Raw genomic sequence first — 21,365 nt, 5'->3', positions numbered from 1 at the left:
ACTACTCTCTCTCTCTCTCTCTCTCTCTCTCTCTCTCTGTCTCTCTGTCTAAGCCTCTTCCCCATGTCATCTTCATTTCCTCCTTATTTGAGCTTGCTTGAAGTAATATTAGAGATAGTTGACAGCAGGCAAGCGAGCACAGGACATGAGGGAGGACTGAAATCTGTACCGATAGAGGATTTTCTTCTCTCAGAAGGTGAAAAATCTAGAGGAAATAAATACACAGGGGTACAGTTCAGAGAATGCTGTTGATCCCTTTATTGTTTTAAAAGCTGTGTTAAGGAGATATTCACCATTTGAGGCCTCAAACAAGATACAGAGGACCGTTCCAAAACTACCGTATGCTGTTGGATGGTTGACTGTGGAGGAACATTCAAATCCAAGGTAATCTCCCTCTAACAATCATGAAGAAACGTGCAAAGAAGTTTGCTTTCTATTTGATTCATCTCTGTGGTTAAGATAGTCATGACATGAAGTAATAATTTTGCCTCCACAAAAGCTGGTTAAACCACATGTCTTTACTGTAAAGAACATCTGAGGCTACATCTGATTTTTTGATAGCCTCGCTGTATTATTCATTGTCTATGCTTATTTGTTTATTTATTTATTTTCCAGTATCCCCTGATCTTGCCACACCAGACCTTTTGACCTTTCGCCCTTACAATCCAGGAGGAGTGTGATCTGGTGGAATGGCAGAGGCCGGTGTTGGTACCTGTCCCCAGGTGTTTGTGGTGGACAGCCAAGCCAACTACCTCAGTGTACCCAGCAAACCCAAGCAGAGGTGGGAAAGATTAGGCCACCGGGTTCTCCCCCTTCTGGTGGCACTGGCCATGCTGGCACTTATTGTCCAGGGATTTTTAATCTACCACCTTTACCAAAAAACTGAGGTGAGCCAAATATTTTCATATGTTCCTGTCAGAGAGAGAGTCTTGTTGCTTGGAGTAATGTGGAACTCTGGTCTCTTGATAATTTCCCTATTTTCCTTAATGTCATACTTCACCGTGTTAAAGCACAGCTAACATATTTTTATGTGGGTGGTCATTTGCTCTTTAAGTTACATCTAGATAACAGAAACGTGTCAAATGTACTCCTTCTCTAGTCGTACTTCCCTTTCCTTTCTATCGCATGTGCAAACCCACAACATTAACTTCACTTTTCTGAGACAGTTTCATAATGCTATTTATTACACACCTGCCTCTTTTATGGGGTGCACTTTGTATATTACGTAATAAGTATTACAAGTTAAATATCAGACTTTAGTTTTGTTTACGAGGGCAAAAGCTGAAATAGAAGATCACTTTACCGGCTACTCTGTTTCATAGTAACTAAAGGAAACTCCAACGTCAGTCAGTTAAATGCAAGTAACTAATAAGAATAATAAGTATGTTGATTTATTCATGTTGCATTGTGGTAAAATAGCTTTATTACAGTGTTACCATGTCGTGATTATTTATATTTTGTTTTTGTGTCTGTGTAATTGTGGCGTTTTTTGTTTTTTTTTTTCATTTCTACACCTTTAAGTGTGTATTTTTTTTCTGTTCTCCACAAGCCACTTCCTGTTCTTACATGTGCTTGATTTTTGGCATCTTGCTTCAGGATTTTTTCACTCACTGATTTTTATGACATTCTGTGTTTTTTTTGCACCTCTGAATTTCCCTGCAGGCATTTTCCAGATCTCATCCTCTCTGCCAGAACTTGTCCAATCCCCAAACTGGTCAGCAGGTGAGCATGGCTGTCAAGTACCCCCAGCCTTTGATATGGAGTCACACTGTCTTGAACGTGTTAGAGTTGTGACTTTTTTTTTTTTTTCTTCTTTTCAGGGTGGCACCATAATGGGTCAAGTGGGATCTAAAGGTATTGTTACTTTTTCTTATCATTGCTCATTGTGTTTTATGATTGTATATATTTTATTATGGTAAGTAAAGCTAAAAAATGCAATGGATGCAATTACAGGATAACCTGTTGTAACTAAGAGCAACTTTAGATTTTCTCAGAGCTTCACAGCTCAAATATGTCTTGAGTACATTCTTAAAGTGGTCTTTTTATACTGACGGATTTATTGGTTGATTGACTTGTTGGTGCTTTCTTGAACAGAGTCCAATGAGATTCCCACAATGTCGACGCAGACGCACCAGAGGCCCTTCGCTCACCTAATAGGTTAGAGACCCCTTTTTCCTTTCAAACCTTAAGCCTTGTACCAACTGTTGAACATGTTCATTAGGACAGTGCGCATGAGCAGCCCCCTCTTGTGGTATTCACAGCCTCAGAAGTTCAGTTACATGTTATGAAACCTTCAATGGGGTCAACCAAGGTTGCGTTCAATTTCCTTTATCATGCTACCCTCATTAGATAGAAAAACCATTAGCACCGCATTGGTGCTCTTTCAGGTTATGGTCAATGTAACCACTTGAACGGCAAACATTTTATGTGGGTTGCATTTGATTTCACTAAATATTATTCTTTCCTAAGTTTAACAACTGCCTTTCTCTCTTGCTTGATGTCTTCACCCCAGCCTCCAGTAGTCCTGTTGGGGAGGACAGTGTGGTGCAATGGGCAGAACAAGGCGAAGCAGTCACTCAAAACATGAGACACGAAAAAGGATGGCTGATAGCTGAGACTGAAGGATACTACTACATCTACTCCAAACTCCAATTAAACAATGCAGATTGTTTGTTTTTCCAGCACAAGGTCATGAAAAGCACCAGTGCCTACGCCAAACCAATAGAACTCATGAAATCAAAAAGGTTAGTAGCTGGTACTTTTTACTTCCTTCCTACCTCCTCTGTCTTCCTACTTCCTGTTGGTAGACATGTGCATAGATGCTATCTTAATTATTTCTTTTGTGACACTTCCTGCATTATTCCTCTAGTTCCCACTGCTTGACACCAAAACCAACTGCAAAGACGGGGGATATATGGAACAGTTTCCTGGCTGGGATTTTCCACCTGCAGAGAGGCGATAAAATCTTTGTCACACTGGAGAATAAACAAAAGGCGCATATAGTCGGGTTTACAGAAAACTTCATGGGGGCCTTCATGATATTTCCTTAGAAGTTTATAAATGTCTGTTACACTTTTATTTTGTCACATTCTGTGTTTCTCTGTGTTAATTTACAACATGTGTTGTGTAATTTTTATATGAATATATAATATATATATGAAGTTCATAATCTAATATATGCTGTATTTGGTGAATGTGTGAATCATGTGAAGACCTTATGAAAAAACAACGGGTCGTTGTGTCTTCATAAAAAGTATCTGATATTCAGGTTATAATAATCCTATTTGATATTTTGCTACTCCAGCAACGCCCCGCAACCCTAGTGCAGGATGAAGCGGTACGGAAGATGAGATGAGATGAGATGAGATATTTTGCTACCTGTCGTGTTGTTTGAATAAAATAATTTTGATTGTCAAACTAATCGATGTGCGGCATGATTTCCTGATTACATGCAGACAACAAGATCAATAACAGGAGGATGAGAAAAAGCAGTTTTCACTTACATACTTCTTACACTCATCTATCTGAGCACAGTTGCCACTGTTTGGAGCAAGCTAGGATAACTTCAGCATGCTGACAAACCACAGACAACCCACATTACACAGTTACACATCTATCAATAAGCAACAGACAAGAATGCCTGCAAGGCTCTGTGTGCGTGTGTGTGTGTGTGTGTGTGTGTGTGTGTGCGATGCGCAGGATGTGGTAAGGATGCAGTGAGGAGAAGATGGAGGGGTATACTGAGGTGTAAGAGTTCATGTAACTGAGTCAGCGCTTCTCACTCTGTACGGGGGAAAGTTTTGCAGACGCTGCAGCAGTTTCAAATGGAAAAAGCAGCATGTCGCGGCACAGATGTGTTATGCAAAGTAGGCAAGGGCAACCAACAAGGGATTCTGCCCTGGAATAAATAAGCAATTCCAATAAAAAGCAAAATGTAATAAATGAGTGAAAACAAACAGGTGGCCCAGAAACCTGCACAGACAGGTAACCATATCACCACTCAGGCAGAGATACACCGTGAGTGGAAAAACTGACCTCAGAGACATTTGCAATATTTGGGTCATTTCCTGCCATAAGATGCAGATAAACATCGAAGTGAAACAAACATCACAACCAAGATACTCTTGCAAACTTGAGCATGTTTGCTTTTTTGTCTAAACCACATGATATTTGCCTTTAATTTCGCATGGGTATGAGCGTGTGTGCGTGTGTGCGTGTGTGTGTGCACGTATGCGTGTCTTGCTCGAGTTTTGAGGTGCTTGTGTTTTACGCGATGCTTTCAGTCACTTTATACTTCTACTCGCCGACACATTTCAGAAGCACACAGAAATTTTTCCTCTGTCACATTCACCCAACAACTCCACTACTCTGAAAATTGAGATGTCACGCACATGAGCAAAAAATCATGAAGCAGGATATCTTCCTTTTTACTCATCTGTTTTACACTATTTAAAATAGTTTCCGTTAGTTTGCTTACATCTTAATTCATCACTAATAATATACAATATCATTAGTGATATGATACAATATATCAAACGCGTATTGAAAGACACATATTGAATTATTTTGCTTGTAATGCCTAAAAGTTCCTTGTATAGTTGTGACTTCCATTACCACTGTAGAGTAGTTTGTCTCTGTGTGGGCTCCTGCTTTTGTTTATCAGGCGATCACACAAGTGTGCAAATGCGCACTACTCTGTTAAGAACATACACGGCCTGCTGTTGGTTTTGATTTTGTCAGGCCCTGGAAGGTAGACAAGTGCAAACAAGTAAATGTGGACCTATGTTTTATGCTTCTTTACATCCCTGAAAGCCCTTTAAACCAAAGTTGCCAAGTGTTAACGACACTCATTGTACACAACCCCGAAGTTAACCGTATTGAATGCTTTTAGTTTTTGAGCATTTCACAGTCACTTTTCGTGTAAATATGACATTAAATTAATTTAAGTTAGTAGTTAAATCTGGGTGGAGTTTGCATGTTCTTCCTGTGTCTACGTAGGTTTTCTCCAGGTACTCGGGTTTCCTCCCGCCTCCAAAGACATGCTCGTTAGGTTGATTTGTGACTCTAAATTGACCCTAGGTGTGAGTGCGAATGGTTGCTTGTCTCTGCGTTAGCCCTGCGTTAGGCTGGAGACCTGTCCAGGCTGTACCCCACCTCTCGCCCAGATGACAGCTGGATGACAGCCACCTGAAGGGGTGTGTTTCGGTTAGACTGAAAGGATGCCACTGTGTGGGTGTCATGCCATAAGGACAGAAACAAACTTGCAAAGTAGCGTAGGTGTGTAGAATTCTGCCGGCATCTACCATTGGTGAGTATGAGATATTATAATCGAAAACTGAGCAGCCACAGTAAGTTGTTACCTAGCCTGCAAACCTTTCCCGTGTGAATGTTTGTTCGATCATCTTTGGCCCAGTGTGCAGAGCAGGGTATGTGCATGTGTGTAAGGTAGACTCTGTGGATCTAAAGTTGCCAAGCCTGGTCCTGTTGGGTTCGATTTGGCCATCTGCTCCGCCTATGACAGACCACTTCTATTAAAATTTCTTATCAGAAATGAGCAAAACATCAAATTGGAAGTTATTTACTGACCTGTTTCCTATTTAACATATATCATGCAATTTAAAATGTAACAGAGGCTTGAAACTTGACAGGGAACCTTTAGTCCCATAATAAGGAACTGTTTAGAAACAGCAGAAAAAAGTTGTGAATGCTACATACATAATATAAATAGAAGAAATATCACCTTTTAAAAGAAGAGTAATTTACAAATTCAGCAGTATCACAGGAACATCTTAATGATGAACGTGTTCTGTCTACCTAATGATCTTAAGTTCACTCTTGTTCAGCTCTTATTTAGGTCTCTGTCAACTCCTCAGGTAAAGACCAGGCTCTTTCACAGCCAAATGCCTCAGTCAGTCTGACGTTTGCTGCTGAGCATGTAACTCACACTCTGCAACTGAAAATGACGTTATAAGAGAAATGAAAGCAAATTGAAAATTGAGAAGTTCAACAAAAAGTTGAAACTAAAAACAGCGCTCCATAAGCCCGTAAAGGTTGCTTTCAGATGTCATGTTTCTTATAATGCCAATCGGTGTTTTTTATGTGTGAGTGTCCTTTAAGAGAAATGCGCACACATGCACAAAAATGCACGAATCAAATGGCGCCTTAATGCGTCACACACACTTCACTAATTTAAAGACGCTATCCTGTTTTATCACAGGCATACAATATAGGCAGGATTTTCATCTAGCTGCATTCATCATATTTTTTAGACAAATACCAGCGTCTATCCTCTGCTTTGATGGTGATGGTAAAATGAAAGCCATAATCTGTGTAGCAAAGGACATTTCTTTTATCTTGACATCTGTACTTTGGTTTTATATGAGGTGTGTGTGTGTGTGTGTGTGTGTGTGTGTTTGTGTGTGTGTGCGTGTGTGTTTATTTGCTAGCCACAGTTTTTTTTTTTTTTTTTTTTTTTTTTTTTTTCTAAACCGCACGCAATGGTAAATAAACAGGATGTGATGTGCATCCATTTCCCGGTAGGGGCTCTGCAACAGCAGGGAACTTTCCCTTACCTATACACTTTTCACATATTCCACTCGCAATCACTTTCACACTTGTCACTTTCACACCAGAACTCACTCCGTGTTCTTACCATATCCATGTTTAATATGGATTACAATAAAATACATTCAACGGAGAGGTGTCTGTCCACAGGACTGAGACCACTTTAAAAAAGCAAAACATTTTCTTAGCTTTAGCTCCAGCATTGAACTTGAATTGTCTGTGACCAGACCGACAAATTTAAATACATTTTAGTTACTCTGATCCAGTGTTGGTTACATCAGGGTCGTTTTCAATCAGACCTTTTTGCAAAAGTACATTTAAATCTTACGAATCTTTTTAAGTCATTATTTGGTACAAAAATCGCATGACTCAGTACTATCGTAGAGCTAAAAACAGTCTCAGAGGGGCTTGTTGTGGTTTAGGGTGCAGTGTCATAACCACACTTTTTTTTTTTTTTTTTAATTGACGGCACCTATAAGATGAAACGAGAGCTATAAAGGCTGAATAAAACCCCAGTGTATTGCACTTCAATCCTAATGTAGTGGAATCTACATCAAAATAAATGTGTACAGAAATCTGCATTATAAATATAGGTAGTTAAATAGTTCCTTATCACAAATAAATATATTACACAGAGAAACATTATATACACATTGACACAGAATGAGGTGCGTGTCCAGTTTTTTTGTTGCAGCAACTTTGCAACTTCTCCTGACAAAGTCCTAACAAGCTTCTTTGTCTTACACCCTGTGTTTGCCAGAAATCTTGTCGTAGCTCTGAGTGTGGCACCAGGGCCTGCCCGCTACACTTTCACCAACTGAGGCTTTAAGAAAACACTTAAGTTCTTCTTCAGTTACAAGCCACAGATCGCAGGCATGTCTGAATCTATATGACACCGACTGCACAACAGCATCCGAATCAGTCCACAAGGAACATCCCCAGTTCGGAGCCAGTCGACTCCAGTTTCCAGTAGGGCAGCGCTTTTGACACAGTCATGTGAGTGAGCAGTTTATCTACACCCAGGCGTGCGACAGTCCAACACTTCTTGCTGACAGGTCTATTTTTTTCCGGAAGGTCCACGTGGCAGGTGAGCTTGTTGCCCACATTTATGCTGAGGACGCCAGCACTGCATTTGTGGGTGCAAGTGAGATTGAGCTGAATGTAGATGAAGTACATCCCTTCCCGTTGTGGCTTCAGTGAGTGCTGTGCTTTGTCATAGATGTAGTTGCTTCCTATGGTCTCCCCATCACCGTAGAATGTTGGCGACCACTCCATCGTCATGTTACCCAAGATGGCTACAGGAAAAAACAGACACATATATTTAAGACGTTGTTTACACAAGTTTCATTCATTTTTAGTGTTGTCTGAACACATCTACAAAGACTATGAAGCCCTGTATTAACACTAAGTTTCATATTTGCAATGTAAATAAAAAATCTATGTTTTTAATGTTTGAGATTTAAGCTACAAACATGGAGAGGGAAATAGTCTGTGTTAGTTGTGCCACTAAAGGGGAGGAAAACATTGTCTTCTAAGCAGGTTTTTGCACAACTTTCTAAAGCTGCCACTCAAAAGATTTTAATTAATGTATGATATTCAGAAGCTTACCTGTATCGGGCCTTAGGTAGACAACATTCTGCATCTGATGAAAAAACAAACAAACAGGATATTTCATATTAAAATGTGCAGATGTCATGCGTCAAGCTAGAAAAGGAACTAGTTGCGCAAAGAACAACAATAATGTCTGATAACTCAGTTTACCTTATACACAGGGGGCGACGTATCTCCTGTTGACTTCGCCATCCCATATGGAGAGTTCGGAAGCGAGGACTCAAGTTTGGACCGCAGCTGCATCACAGACATCATCCCGGCAGCAGCCAGCGCTGTCACCGCTACAAACAGAAAAGCGATGGACACGACGAGAAAAATGCTCAGGCAGCCTCCATGTCGGCGTTCCCTGAGAGACTCGGGGTCCACTTCTTTATTTTGATGTCCCATTAATCCGCAATGTGATATCTGATTTTCAGGGAAAGTGTCCAAGCACTGCACTTTCTGAGACGAGCGAATAAAACACTTGCGGTGCAAAAGTTGTGAAAGTTATAGAGGTCCAGTTGTCGGTTAGTTTAATTCCAAAAAAGGTAGTCCGTTCGACATCACACAGATCAGTCTGTGGACTGAGGACACCATGACTCCTTTTTATAGTGTACACTGGAGAGAGAGAGGAAAAACACGGAAGTCATGGGTTTCCCTGTCCACCCCCATCGTCCCTCTCCCCTTACTGATCACAGAGGAGGTGAGAAAGCGAGACGCACAGACTTTCCGCCGCTCTCGTCGCGATTGCGCAAGGGCGCCCCGGAGGTAAAGTGTGCGGTGGAAAACGAAAGGGAGAGAAAATGCGCGGCCTCCTGCTTCACTACGTTCCGACACAGTCAAACAGAGGCGCACTTTAATACTTTGAACCAAGCGCGCCTGGCAAACGTGGCACCATGGAGATAATAAAACAGACCGAAAATGCAGTGATTTTCGTCTGCGTAAATTATGCGCGTGTGGGTGGATTAAAGCTATTGCAGCGTGGGACAGGAATGGGAATTTGAGGATTTCATCATCGAGCTAAAAAAAAAGTTCAGAGTGGCATCACTTTGTGTGTGCGTGTGTGTGTGTGTGTGTGTGTGTGTGTGTGTGTGTGTAGAGAGAGAGAGACTGATATGCTTTAACGTGCCAACGGGCCTGCAGGTACGCGCTCCTGCGGTGGTATCTCTCCTATACATGGATCGTGATCGTATGATTATGAAACTTCAGTGATAATAAAAACGTGGGGATTTCCAACATCATGGCGTTGGGAGTACGGAGAGAGAATAGGACTAAAGATTGACAGTGAAAGGAGAACTCAAGGAGAAATATTTTCCACTGCGCTGTTTTCGCTGTAACAAGAACTTCGATGTTGCATAAATTAAAACCAGCAGCCAACAGTGAAAATCTGTCATCTGGTCTGCAAGACTGACCTGAAACTTGGTTGAGGTTTTTACATGTGATGAAATTCTGTTTTCAGTCAGAGGCTGTCCATGCTTTAGTCGTGATACGTGATTACACGTAGATCAGCCTACACATGATGCATGAGCAGAAAACATTCCTCGCAGAGATGTTCCTTGAGAGAGCTGATTGTGTTTCAGTTTTTACATATTTTTATGATAAACCACCGTGAACACATACAACCGTAGGCTAGTTCCAGTTACAGGACACATGACTGGAGTTTTGAGACAGAAGTCAAATATGCACGAGTTTGCAAATTTTGCACAGTACAGAAAGCGATGCACTTTTAGGGCAAATACCACAACCTTGAGTTTTCATCCACAGTGGGTGAGAATTTTTGCCCTGTATTGTTTTGTTACTCTGGAACTTCTCCTTACACACTAGAAAGTCATTGTGAACATAGACAGTCATGGTGACATTTCAGACAAATCATTGTCACAATATGCAGAAAAGAAGCATCTTTTAGTGTGCGGCACGGCTCTTGGTCCACTATGGAGTAACATTTCTCAACATTTAGCATCAGTGTTTAAGGCCCCAGTTCTCTATAGAGAATGTATGCTAACAGCTTTGATAAACAACAACATGTGTCAGATTAACATTCATTTCTTCTGGATGATAGATCCTTATGACTCTGGGGATGCTGTGCTTTTTCCCCCACGCCCCACCTTGATTTTAATTATTTAGGGTTTTGACTGAACTTAACCTCTTGATGTGTTGCTGAATTATTTTGTTCTTTTGTGTTCACGTCGTGATCAAGTCAGTTGAAATCTCGAATAGATTTAGTTTATGATTAAATACTAGTACACAACAGCATTCACATATGTATTAGCTCTACCAGTTTAGTGTAAATTAGGTAAATGTGCTAACTCACAAACTAAAGAAATAGTAACCATCACACCTGCTTGACATTAACGCGCTTCCTGTTGCTATAATGTCAGCATTTCGACATTTGCATATTGCCCCATCAGTACAGTCTCAATAATCCACTTGCTGTTGTTAATTTGTGTCTCAGTGGGTGCAGCATGCAGTGAGAAATTAGAGTTAAACTGCAAATGCAGATTTTAATAAATATTACTAGATGTTAAACCAGATGTTTGTGGGAGTGGGAGTGCAAGCTGATACATTGAGGCTTTGCTTATTATTTGACTATGGGTTGGTTCTGGTAAATTTTAAACTATGTCGTGAATCAGTCACATGCAGTGCAACTCGTGTAATAACTAAAATGGGCTTTCCCGTTATCATAAGATAAGGATCAATAACCCTTCTAGAGAGTTTTACAGTAGAGGTTATGGTAATCCCTGTCACATACTCTATTTTTGGTTCAATGTGTTCAGCTGCTGGTCAGATGTACAGCTGGCAGAGAGAAATGTGAAGGGAATGTTTGCGGTTGTTACCGAATGGGAAGTTCATGATCGTGTGACTATAGGTCTAAGACAGGAAGTGTCTGTTCTGATTCAGAGGCTTTTAATAGTGTAAATGCTGACACTATCACCACCATCATCCCAATAAACATGATGAAAAACCTTTGTGATTCAAATATTAGCTTTTCTATGGGAAATAGTTACTAAACAGTATGTAGAAGAATCAAGTGCCAGGAAAGGAGGACAGTCGTCACAGAAATGTTGTGAAATAACCCAAGACGTTATATCGCTGGAACTGATTGACAAATCTGAATATGTCGCATATGTTTATTTCCTTCCTTAAACTCCTTCTTCACTGACATTGTTGTTTTTTTGTTCTCAGAGACAATGTGTAATGTTGCTGTAAAGCAAGAAATTACTGAAATACTCTCAGCAATAGTCTTGCTAACTATGGTCCTGTTTACTGCTGAAGAAAAAGATCAGTGCATTAACTGTAATAAAAGTATTTTTGGTTTGTGTTCCGTATGTGTTGAAGACTTACTTTAGAATTACTAACATTTACATGCAATAACACATGATGACATGCATGATAAAATATACATCTTTGCATTAATGATCAAAAATGTATCCCTCATAGTAACAAAACAAATCTGCCCATTTATCCAGTGGAAGCCTCTTTTGGCAGCTATTGGACATGAAAAAGCTTTGCACACCTGGATTTGAGCAGTTCATCCCATTCTTCCAAGTGCATTTACCCCACATCGAATACTTATTTTTTAATTCAATATTTATTGCCTTTAATTCAACAGATCGCAGCAGTTTGGCTGCATTTCGCCTCTCTCTCCATTTTGTTTAAGTTTTACTTCTGAGGGAACTCTTTGTGTGATTGTCCGTGTTTTCTTTTTTTATAATTTATATCTTGTCATCTGCCTGGAGAGGTGGTGCTGTCACTGGTCCGGGACTTGATGCACGTCCATAAAACCTAATTTTAAATTTTTTTTTTTAAAAAAAAGAAAGAAAGAAAAAGAAGTACTTCACTTATTAAACTAGCACGAGGAATGACAACTGAGAAGTGCTGTGGTTTGATGGGAAAGATGCGGGGACTGTTTCTGTGTGGGAGTGATCGAGTTGGGGAAGTCAGCATGAAACAGAGAAAATGAGAATTTAGTATTGAGTCAGTCACATAGTATAGAGAAGGTCATACACTCCTTTACAACAACAAAAAACCCATGTCTTCTGTTCCTTAATGAAACTAATCAAGCATGTACCAATAATGTGCTCAATGATAAATTCCTCAAAAGTTTCCATGTTTGTTTAACTTATACCTGCCAATGACCAACAGTGCAGGACACACTTTCACTTTTTATTCGGAAAGTTCTAATCTTGTTTTAATTTGCCTGCTTCCATAACTTAAACCTGTAGTAGTAGGTGTAGGTAAAAAATGTTTTCACAGGCCTCTAATCTTCCATGTTTCATCACAGGAAGTGACATACAACACTGTCACAAGTCCTGTGATGTGTCATGGAGAGTGCTAATCATTAATTGTAGCTGATCTTTATTACCGAGAATGATGAAATATCAGAGAGCTATTGAAGAGGAACTGCACAATTTTATATTGTTACGTTGCTTGCCACAATTATAACGCTGTAAAACACACACACACACACACACACATGTATAAACATACAAACACCCACCCACTCATACAGTTTTCATGCTGGATTTTCTGTGGTCAGGATTACGTATTGGCCTTTTCAACCTGAAGACTAAGTAAAAAACACCATTGTGACGTATTGGGCTTTCTGATAGGGAAGTCACTATCTGTGTTTTCGCTTCACAAAGTACTTTATTTCTCTCTCTCGCTCTCTCATGCTGTATGTCTAGTTCCCTTTATGTCTAGAAACAACAACAAAAAAAAATGCTTACCCTCAGCTAGTGAGACTAAACGAAAACCAATACTTTTGCTGCCCCCTACAGCAGCCAGCTAACTTGCCCTAAAGGCTCTGTCACTCGCTGTGAGTTCAATCTCAGAAAAATATATCGTCTTCAGCCACTCAGGGAGAACATTAACAGCTTGTACAAATACCTCACTTCAGTTTTTGAAAGTATTATACTAAAATATGTTCTAGACAAGAGTTGTTTGGATAATGGTGAGCTTTGGCAGTGAATGTTGGTGGATACCTGTTTATTTACAGTCTTGATGATTGCCTAGTACCTTACCACCCAAAGGCATTGAATGTTTAGTCCCAGGAATCCTCTGCAAAAACTTCAAAGATTGTCTCAAGCTATTATGGCTTAAAGACCCGCAAAAATTAAGAACATTAAGCACATTTTGTCTGACTTACGAAAACAGTGATAGCTATTTCTACATGTCATTTAAGCTCATATTCAACAACATGCAATACAACTAAACAAGTGCCTGCTCCACTCCTGACCAATAGGTGGCGGCATTGCAGAAGACAAACAGGCACCACTATTAAAAATGTAAACATGGAGATCATTGAAGTTGTGCCGCTGTAAAAGACAAATAAATCACAAAAGTAGCTGTGCTGCTTTTGATTGTGAAGACAGACGAGCAGGCAAAGCATATTTCCTCACACTTCTATCATGTCCCTCTATCTCCCTCTGTCCTCTATCTGAGCGCATGTTGAAGGTTCCAGAGGTGACAGATGTGGGAGTGGACTCATACCTCACTTCTGGACTGGCCGGACAAACTGATATATAAGGTGTGCTCTGTGGTAGGGGCAGAGCTGGAGTCCCTGACATCGGTGGCAGAAGCAAAGACCTTGAACAAACTCCAGTCCATCATGAAGAATTTCCACCACCATCTACATGACACCATAGACAGACAGAGAAGCTGATTCAGCGACAGGCTGGTGTCTCTGTCCTGCTCCATGGACAAGTTGAGGAGGTCATTTGTCCCTCAGGGCCAACTGGGCGGACTGTGGTCACTGCTGCCACTATTGTATATTTTTTATACGGTAGTATATTCATATTATTATATAACTTAATTATTATTATTCCCACGGGATAAATAAAGTATTGAATCAAATCTAATCCATGATTTCTTACATTAACTAGTATGCTGAACTGTTGGCCATGGTGGGGTCTAGATGCCAAGAGTTCTTGACTGGCAGAAGTGTTCTCACAACTTCAACAGCATGCATTTAAGGACATGTTTTTAATGTTGTAACCCTGAGCTCACGAGTTCCATCTGAAGGCAACGTGATTGCATAAATGTTCACGCCCACATACCCCAACCCCAGGAAGTTGTCTGCCCTTTTTCAGGAACTATTTTGGGGGTAAAATTATTTCCCCAGAACTTAATCCCAATTCTGATCTAAGCACTGAATACATCCAAAAGTTGTTGTATAGCGTCAAAACAATTGTATCATCCTATCTGACAGTAGCACTAGATCTTTGGTATTATTTTCCATATGTATTTTTCATGTATCATAAATCATAGGAAAGTCATAGTCAAAATGTTGGAAATGCCAGACATATCCTACTTTCTAGAAAATGGTCAACATTTGTAATGCTACTATTTCAAAATTCCCCTTTAACCAATTTGTTGGATACAGTTAAAGTTGTTAGATACGATACCAGTCAAAAAGGTGTGTCTGGACTGGTAGTCTATACCATGCATGTAAAAAAAAAGAAAAAAAGTGACTCCTCTTGTCGTTTTATCAGTGCAAGTCTTTTGTGAAAATGAAGGTGAAACGTCACAGTGATGGTGAAATATCTCCCAGGCTGCGTCACAGCAATAAGTCACTGTGATACAGGTATGATACACTCACTACTTTCTGAAAGCGTGGAAATAGTTTTCTCCCTAATCACCTTTTCCTTCGGGGCGATGGAGCGAAAGAGAGAGAGAGACAGAGAGAGAGAGAGGGAGAGAGAGAGAGAGAGAGAGAGAGATCTGATTCACTGTGTATTCGCTGTGTGTATTGCAAACATCTTGCATAACTTCAAGGTGACGGATGTCCTGCAACAAGTCAGGGCGAGCCTTGCAGACTGAGTGATGACAATAAATATGAGTAGAAAATTACCCTTTACATTTCGAGGCGCACAATAAATACTTCAGGATTTTGCTTCCACTCTCTCTTCGACCCTGCACATGAGTAGTTCAAGGGCGCTCCCAAGTTTCTGATGCCAGCAAGTTGTTCGTTCCGAGCCTCAACTCTCAGCCAATCGTTATGTTGGAGACATTCGGGCCGCAGAGCGCCGGTGCGCCCATCTCTAGCGCGGAGCTCCAGCTCAAACTGACGGACGACAAGAGCCGCCTGGCCGCCGCAGAGATGAGGATGGAGAACGGCAGTGGGAAGAAACTCCTAGAGATAACTGGACCGTCCTTATCCAAGAGAAAACTTTTGGTCGGCTTGGACCTCCTCTGCCTCTTCCTTGGTAAATATGCATGCTACTTCATAAACTGTTAATATAAATGCAACACCACAACCGAACATATGCAACAATGAATTAAATATAGTGAAGCTGAATGGACATAGTGTCAAATGTGCTGTAGTTTGACTCTGTGTCCATTCATAAGTTGCATGTGATTACGCGGACTCTGCTAATCCCTTTGCTGTAGATGTAATGTGAACTGATTTAATTACTAGTATAACTGGAAATAATAGTGGTTTATTGGCAAGCTGACTGAAGTAGATCATTCATTCAAGTTAAACCACCACTTATTTTCTTAGGATTCCTGCTTTTCTTTCTTATTTCTCGTTATTAACTATTATTAACTTTATCCATATAGCCTTAAATGTTTGGACAAAACGACTTTGGGAGTGATTATACATGATCAACAAGTGGTAGTGGTAATGGTAATAGTACTATTACTGCGTGCCGGGGTTCCATTCCCATGAAGGGAGTTATTTTTCCAATAATCACCAGCTCCCTATACATTATCTCTTACTTGATTCCTACCAAACAAACAACAAATGAATCAAGAACCATATTAATTAACATGCAGATTTATCCTGAATTCCAGTGATATAGTTTTTCTTCATATTTATTTGAACCTTGTATGTCACTGGAGAAATCCCCTGCATATTTGTTATGCCTGCCGTGCCAAGGCAAAGAGTTAACTTCACCCATGTCAAGCTCCCTTCGTCTTTGTTTCATCCCTTTTTATTTAGTCAACAAAGGCAGTCATCATCTACTCAGTACATGATGGTAAGGCTTTGGAATATGAGCAGCAGCAGCCTGACGCCAGGTTTATGATAAGGCAGGAAAAAAAGCAAAAAACAAGACAAGGCAAAACAAAACAAGAAAAGAGGAAAGATAGAAGGGAAAGAAAGTTGTCACTCGCTCCATCTACACGTTTGTCCTTTTTCTTTTTCACTCATGCGCACTCTCGAGCTCTCCGTGCCAGCTGGTCCGTGCATTGCCCAGGGAATTGTACAGTTTCCATGACAACCTACAGTTCTCAGGGTAGAGTTGGACCGGGGGGAATTCAATTTGGAATAAATAAATAAATGTACAATCCATGTGTACTGCACATGTGTGTGTGTGTGTGTGTGTGTGTGTGTGTGTGTGTGTGTGTGTGTGTGTGCATCTAATAGTCAACCCTGCCTCCTATGGTCCCTTGGGCCTGTATGTTGCAGAGCAGTTATGTAATGTTGGCTAATTGGAAAAAGCTGGATGGAGAAGTGGTCTGTATTAACAACAGATTGGATATGTGCAAGAAGTCTCTGTTTCTCTCTGTCTCTGTCTGTCCCCACCCCCTCTCTTCTCTGTGTGTGCAGGCATGCACGACAGAGACTGGGAAAGAGAGGGCAGGACATCCAGAGACAAACAGAGGCAGTGTGAGGCCGGTTCTGGCTGTGGCCTGTTGCGGCATTTACTCTTTGTTTTGTTGGGAAGAGTTGAACTGGAGTCACAAACAACCCCCCTCCTTTCTCTCTTCATCAACAGAATCGAACGCACATGCGCAGTATAAACTAGGTCTTTTTTGTCTTGCTACACTCTTCCAGCCTCGGTGTATTCATTTATTCAATCTGGAAATAGGAGCTTTCTGCTGCTGCTTCTCTGGGTTTCTCTGGTCCCAGTGGAGGAGTGTTATGACCCCCACATACCAAATGGTTGTTCTCCAGAGAGAAAGGCATGGTTCCCAGCCTTATTTTCCCGTAAAACTGTTCATAATTTGGCCCTTCCTCCTTTCCTCATTCCCTCATGTCGTATCCCTGTACATTCTATTTGAATATCAGTGCTGACCTTTCAGCTTTTAAAGAATGTAACACAGATGTCCATCCACTATTGAACACTTTTTGGTACTAACTGAAATGTGCCTACAACTGTGAAGTACTGAGCATTGATTCTCTGTGTTTCAAATCTACAATTGGCAGCTTGGTGAAACAGCATGGAGGGATGCCTTCAGTTCAATGCTAACAGTGACGCTGTTAAAATTCTCATGCTGCTCAAAGCACACATATTTGTTTTGGAAGTTATGAGCCATACCTAAAAGATAAACTCTTTGCTTTCATATCACATTCTAGTCTGGACTCGACAAAGAACTTGAACAATGCGCAAGGATGTTTTCAGTTACAATGGCATGTGTTCTTCTACTTTTTTATTGCCTCTTCCCAAACAGGGTTTTCTCTTCCTTTCATCATCTGCAGTTTTTCATCACAGTATGTACTGCACCCCGGGGATTGTGTTAATATCAAATTCAATTTTTTCTTGATCTGACTTTTTTTTTTCGTCTCTGTCTTCCTCCGTCTGTGTAGCTTCCATCCCTTTCTTTGCATGTGAACTGAAGACAGTGCGTCCTTACAAAAGAGGCTTTATGTGTGGGGACCCCAGCATCACCTATCCTTACCTGCACAGAGAAGCCATACCAGACGAATTACTCATCGCGGGAGGCATCATCATCACCGGCCTCACAGTGAGTGCTCATCATCCGTGCTTGCCGTTCTTATTCATCGTGACAAGGAGGGGGAGAATGTAATATCTGACTGCTCTGTCTCCACCTCTAGATTGCCCTCGGGGAGTGTTACCGGGTGCGCTTTCGAAGCGTCAGCTCAAAGGCCTTCGTCAAGAACCTGTATGTGTCCTGTCTGTACAAGGAGCTGGGCTGCTTCCTGTTTGGCTGCTGTGTAGGCCAGTCTTTGACCAACATGGCTAAACTCAGTGTGGGGCGGCTGCGGCCTCACTTCCTGTCTGTGTGCGGCATCACCTACGCATCGCTCAACTGCACACCTGGAACATACGTTGCGACGGTGACATGTCGCCAGCCTGACCACCGGTTAGAGGAGGAGGCCAGGTGTGTGTGTGTGCCTGGGTTCATGAATTTGTGTATAATGTGCATTTTTAAATATTTCATTCTAAATACTTCTCTCATTTTCTAGGAAGTCTTTCTTCTCGGGCCACGCTTCTTTTGCGATGTACACAATGCTCTATTTAGCGGTGAGTGTCCCTCCATGTGTCCGTCGGTCTTCTTTTCACACATTCACTCTGTCTTTCTTTCACACACACACAGCCACGCTGGTAAACAAATTGACTATCTGTCCAATTTGCAATTACCATCGCTCTCTGAAATCCAGGGACACATGGACTCATCATCAGTCCAGTCAGTAGCAAAAAGCAAGAGAATAAAAGAGATGAAGGAGAAGGAGAGGGATTGAGGGAGATATGGGACAAACAGAGGCTGTTTTGTTCTGCGGTGGGAGGAGTATGACCTCGCCTCACCGTCTCACTGCTCTGCTCTATTGTGCGAGTGTGTGTGTGTGTAACTAATTTAAATGTGTATATGAAAGCCTTTTTGTGCGTACAAACGGTGTGAAGATGTGAATATATGCCCTCATTTACATGCACTTGTGCACACTTTCCCTGATCTGCAGTATTTTCTATAATATTTGAAAAGCGAGTGTGTCTTTGCGAATCTTTTAAAGCAGAACATTTAGGGCATAATTTAGCCACTATTTTTGCAGCAGTAACAAAACAGTGGAGTGATGAATTAACAGCAGCACTTTAGAGAAGTGTTAGCCCACTGCTCAGTGAAATAGAGTCTGTATGAATTTACAGCTGCCAGCTTGCACTTTATTTATATGCATTAGGTCGCCATTCATGATTCATAGTCTCTTTCATGACTGGAACTGAGGATACGCTTGAGCACATGCGTCCACTTGAGTAGACCTGGCTACTCATATGTGATTCTGACACAACTGTGTTAGCAATTAGATGACAGTGAGCTCCCAGCAGAGTGTCAGTTCCCTCTCAGTATCACTTTGTAGGTGCAGTGTGTGGAGTATTTATTTATTTTACACAGTGTGAGGGGTAATTGGACATCAGTGACAGACCTTCTGGAGCAATTAATAAACAATACGTTCTCCCTTTTGGCCCCTCGGAAGAAAAGAAATTAAAAATTATTAATTGAAATGCTTTTTAGACTTAGAGAGACTTTAATGATCCGCAAGGGAAATTGCTTGGTCACAGTAGCTTGTTGTTACAAAAAGATGTGCTGCTATACAGGTGGATGGAGTGGGGTGTAAAATATGGAAAAAAAAAAAAAACTTTCTCTCAAAAATTGCATTACGGTAATGGACATGAGTAGCACTGAGGTACTTCGGACGCCTAGGCAGACAGCTGACCTAGGACAGCACTCACCTGTCATGACTTAATATAATTGAAAAAGTGAGCGATATAAAAGTCCACTCCCTGTGAAGCTGTCATAATTTGGGAAATAAGCTGGAAGAACTAAAACATTTTTTTGGACCATGCTCATGATTTAAAGTATTTAATGATGGGCACGGAGGTTTGTAGAACTGACTTGCTTTTTGGAGCCAGCCTCAAGTGGCCACTTAAGGAACTGCAGATTTGGCACTTCATCTTTTAGCCTCCAGTTAGAACTGAAATTAAGTGAATGAATGTGTTAAGTACTCTTTGTTGATTCTCTAAAGAGATCCGTGCAGTACTAATTTTTCCCTGCATGTGTTACATTGCTCCGCCCAGTGCGCTGTGTTTAGTTACAGGTTATTATTTAAGATTGCATCATTAGAAGCTCTGTCCCAAGAACAGAGTCCTGAATCCACCAGTCCAGATGCTATAAATCAATGCCTTTCAAAAGAAAAAAAAATAGTTTTCCCACTTCAACAAAAATCTATTCTTCTGAGGATTCTAATTATCTGTTGACCTCATTATTTAACCATTCATCACCCAATTATATTGTTCCGTTCTCTATGCAGTTTTACCTACAGGCACGGTTGACGTGGCGCGGGGCTCGGCTGTTGAGACCAGTGCTGCAGTTTTTCCTGGTTATGCTGGCGGTCTACACAGGTCTGACCCGCATCTCCGACTACAGGCACCACCCGTCCGACGTTCTAACAGGCTACATACAAGGAGCTCTCACTGCTTACTGGGTGGTCAGTTCGCCTTGCCTGCTTGTTTTTGTGCATCTGTGCATGTCTACCTGTCAAAGTCTGCTCAAGCCTGAAGTTGGGTATGTGTTTGTGTGTTTTTCCCAGGCCTTCCACATCTCCTCGATGTTTAAAAGCCCCAGTTCAGATCTGTCCCCGACTGAGACCCTGGACAGCCCCCTGTCACCCCACCATACCGTCTGCTAAACCCCAAATCCGCCAGGGCCCGCATGTGTCCACCTGCTGCCTGAAATCTGATCCGGACAGAGGAGAGATTTGAAGAATGTGAGACCATTTCCTGTGAAATAAAAACCACATACCTCAGTATTTGGACAGAGTGTGAGAGAGGAAAGGAGAGTAGAGCTTGTGAAATACTGTCTGTGGCTCAAAAGACAAAGAAATAACACGAGTTGAAAGAAAGGAAGAGGGAAATCATTGTCGAAGCAGTCTGAGCATTCAACTGTTTGTCCTTGAGACTGATCTTAGCTTCACTTGAGACTCTTACCTGTGAGGTGAGACTGAACACAAAGTAACCACTACCACTCTATACAGCACTTGTAAATATATGCAGATTTTTTTTACAGATACTGTAAAGGCACTTTTTAATTCCCAAACTAGGTATTATTATTAATTACCACTCTGCAATGACTTGGTATGTAGAATGTATTATATTTTATACATACATGGAATATATTGTGTTTTTTTTTTTTTTTTGTTTTTTATTGAATGGCGTTGAAGGAAAGCACAAGTAAGAAGAAAGTTGAAGCAGTAGATGCCATAGGACGTGTCCGTCCATCTGTTGTATCGTATTTCGTGTAGCTGTGATGACACTATCTAAACATATTACATATAGTTAATGGTTAACTATGGATGCTACTAGTTTAACTTGTTTAACTTATGTATAATCGTAGCTTACTTATCAGTCCAAGAGCACACAGATCATTAAAAATAAAAGTGATTGTTTCTTTTTTAAAAATCGTGTTGTCTTTAAGTTGTACAGAAATACAAATAACAACTAATGTTAGCAAATAGCTTCTTATTTACACATTAA

At 40.9% G+C, this 21,365-nt stretch overlaps 3 protein-coding genes across 5 annotated transcripts; 2 read left to right on the top strand and 1 right to left on the bottom strand.

Moving 5' to 3' along the window:
- The first annotated feature begins 99 nt into the window (after positions 1-99).
- LOC125004286 (tumor necrosis factor ligand superfamily member 14-like) lies at positions 100-3,421 on the top strand. 3 transcript variants are annotated; one of them, XM_047578787.1, is made up of 8 exons: positions 107-196; positions 273-384; positions 616-887; positions 1,663-1,722; positions 1,821-1,854; positions 2,095-2,157; positions 2,513-2,744; positions 2,870-3,421. In XM_047578787.1, exons 3-8 carry the CDS (start codon positions 690-692, stop codon positions 3,048-3,050), a joined length of 768 nt encoding a protein of 255 aa, XP_047434743.1. In that variant the 5' UTR covers positions 107-196; positions 273-384; positions 616-689; the 3' UTR covers positions 3,051-3,421. The 3 variants fall into 3 exon arrangements, with proteins under 3 accessions (XP_047434744.1, XP_047434741.1, XP_047434743.1); XM_047578788.1 differs by having other exon boundaries at positions 100-384; positions 670-887; XM_047578785.1 differs by having other exon boundaries at positions 101-384.
- Positions 3,422-6,645: 3,224 nt separating this feature from the next.
- Positions 6,646-9,546, bottom strand: LOC125004274. Its single transcript, XM_047578770.1, has 3 exons — positions 8,326-9,546; positions 8,173-8,206; positions 6,646-7,859 (listed from the first exon to the last, which is right to left on the bottom strand). The coding sequence occupies exons 1-3, from the start codon at positions 8,560-8,562 to the stop codon at positions 7,483-7,485; spliced, it is 648 nt and encodes a 215-aa protein (XP_047434726.1). The 5' UTR covers positions 8,563-9,546; the 3' UTR covers positions 6,646-7,482.
- A 5,363-nt stretch (positions 9,547-14,909) lies between these two features.
- Positions 14,910-21,290, top strand: LOC125003683 (phospholipid phosphatase 3-like). Its single transcript, XM_047577764.1, has 6 exons — positions 14,910-15,359; positions 17,687-17,844; positions 17,936-18,222; positions 18,308-18,365; positions 20,144-20,320; positions 20,423-21,290. Exons 1-6 carry the CDS (start codon positions 15,152-15,154, stop codon positions 20,519-20,521), a joined length of 987 nt encoding a protein of 328 aa, XP_047433720.1. The 5' UTR covers positions 14,910-15,151; the 3' UTR covers positions 20,522-21,290.
- Positions 21,291-21,365: the final 75 nt, after the last annotated feature.

This window comes from Mugil cephalus, chromosome 2, assembly GCF_022458985.1.
Source record: "Mugil cephalus isolate CIBA_MC_2020 chromosome 2, CIBA_Mcephalus_1.1, whole genome shotgun sequence".
NCBI classification, from domain to species: domain Eukaryota; kingdom Metazoa; phylum Chordata; class Actinopteri; order Mugiliformes; family Mugilidae; genus Mugil; species Mugil cephalus.
Note: the sequence above shows the minus strand (reverse complement) of the source record. Positions and strands in the feature narration are given on the sequence as shown.

What these genes read in the sequence shown, in the direction of transcription:
- LOC125004274 (XM_047578770.1), bottom strand. Translation starts at nt 8,562, where the DNA reads ATGGGACATCAAAATAAAGAAGTGGACCCCGAGTCTCTCAGGGAACGC. An exon ending in CGTCGCCCCCTGTGTATAAG is followed by an intron (nt 8,207 to 8,325) that starts GTAAACTGAGTT and finishes TTTTTTCATCAG; the next exon opens with ATGCAGAATGTTGTCTACCT. An exon ending in CTACCTAAGGCCCGATACAG is followed by an intron (nt 7,860 to 8,172) that starts GTAAGCTTCTGA and finishes TTTTTCCTGTAG; the next exon opens with CCATCTTGGGTAACATGACG.
- LOC125003683 (XM_047577764.1), top strand. Translation starts at nt 15,152, where the DNA reads ATGTTGGAGACATTCGGGCCGCAGAGCGCCGGTGCGCCCATCTCTAGC. An exon ending in CCTCCTCTGCCTCTTCCTTG is followed by an intron (nt 15,360 to 17,686) that starts GTAAATATGCAT and finishes CCGTCTGTGTAG; the next exon opens with CTTCCATCCCTTTCTTTGCA. An exon ending in ACACAATGCTCTATTTAGCG is followed by an intron (nt 18,366 to 20,143) that starts GTGAGTGTCCCT and finishes TTCTCTATGCAG; the next exon opens with TTTTACCTACAGGCACGGTT.
- LOC125004286 (XM_047578788.1), top strand. Translation starts at nt 690, where the DNA reads ATGGCAGAGGCCGGTGTTGGTACCTGTCCCCAGGTGTTTGTGGTGGAC. An exon ending in ATCCCCAAACTGGTCAGCAG is followed by an intron (nt 1,723 to 1,820) that starts GTGAGCATGGCT and finishes TCTTCTTTTCAG; the next exon opens with GGTGGCACCATAATGGGTCA. An exon ending in GAACTCATGAAATCAAAAAG is followed by an intron (nt 2,745 to 2,869) that starts GTTAGTAGCTGG and finishes TTATTCCTCTAG; the next exon opens with TTCCCACTGCTTGACACCAA.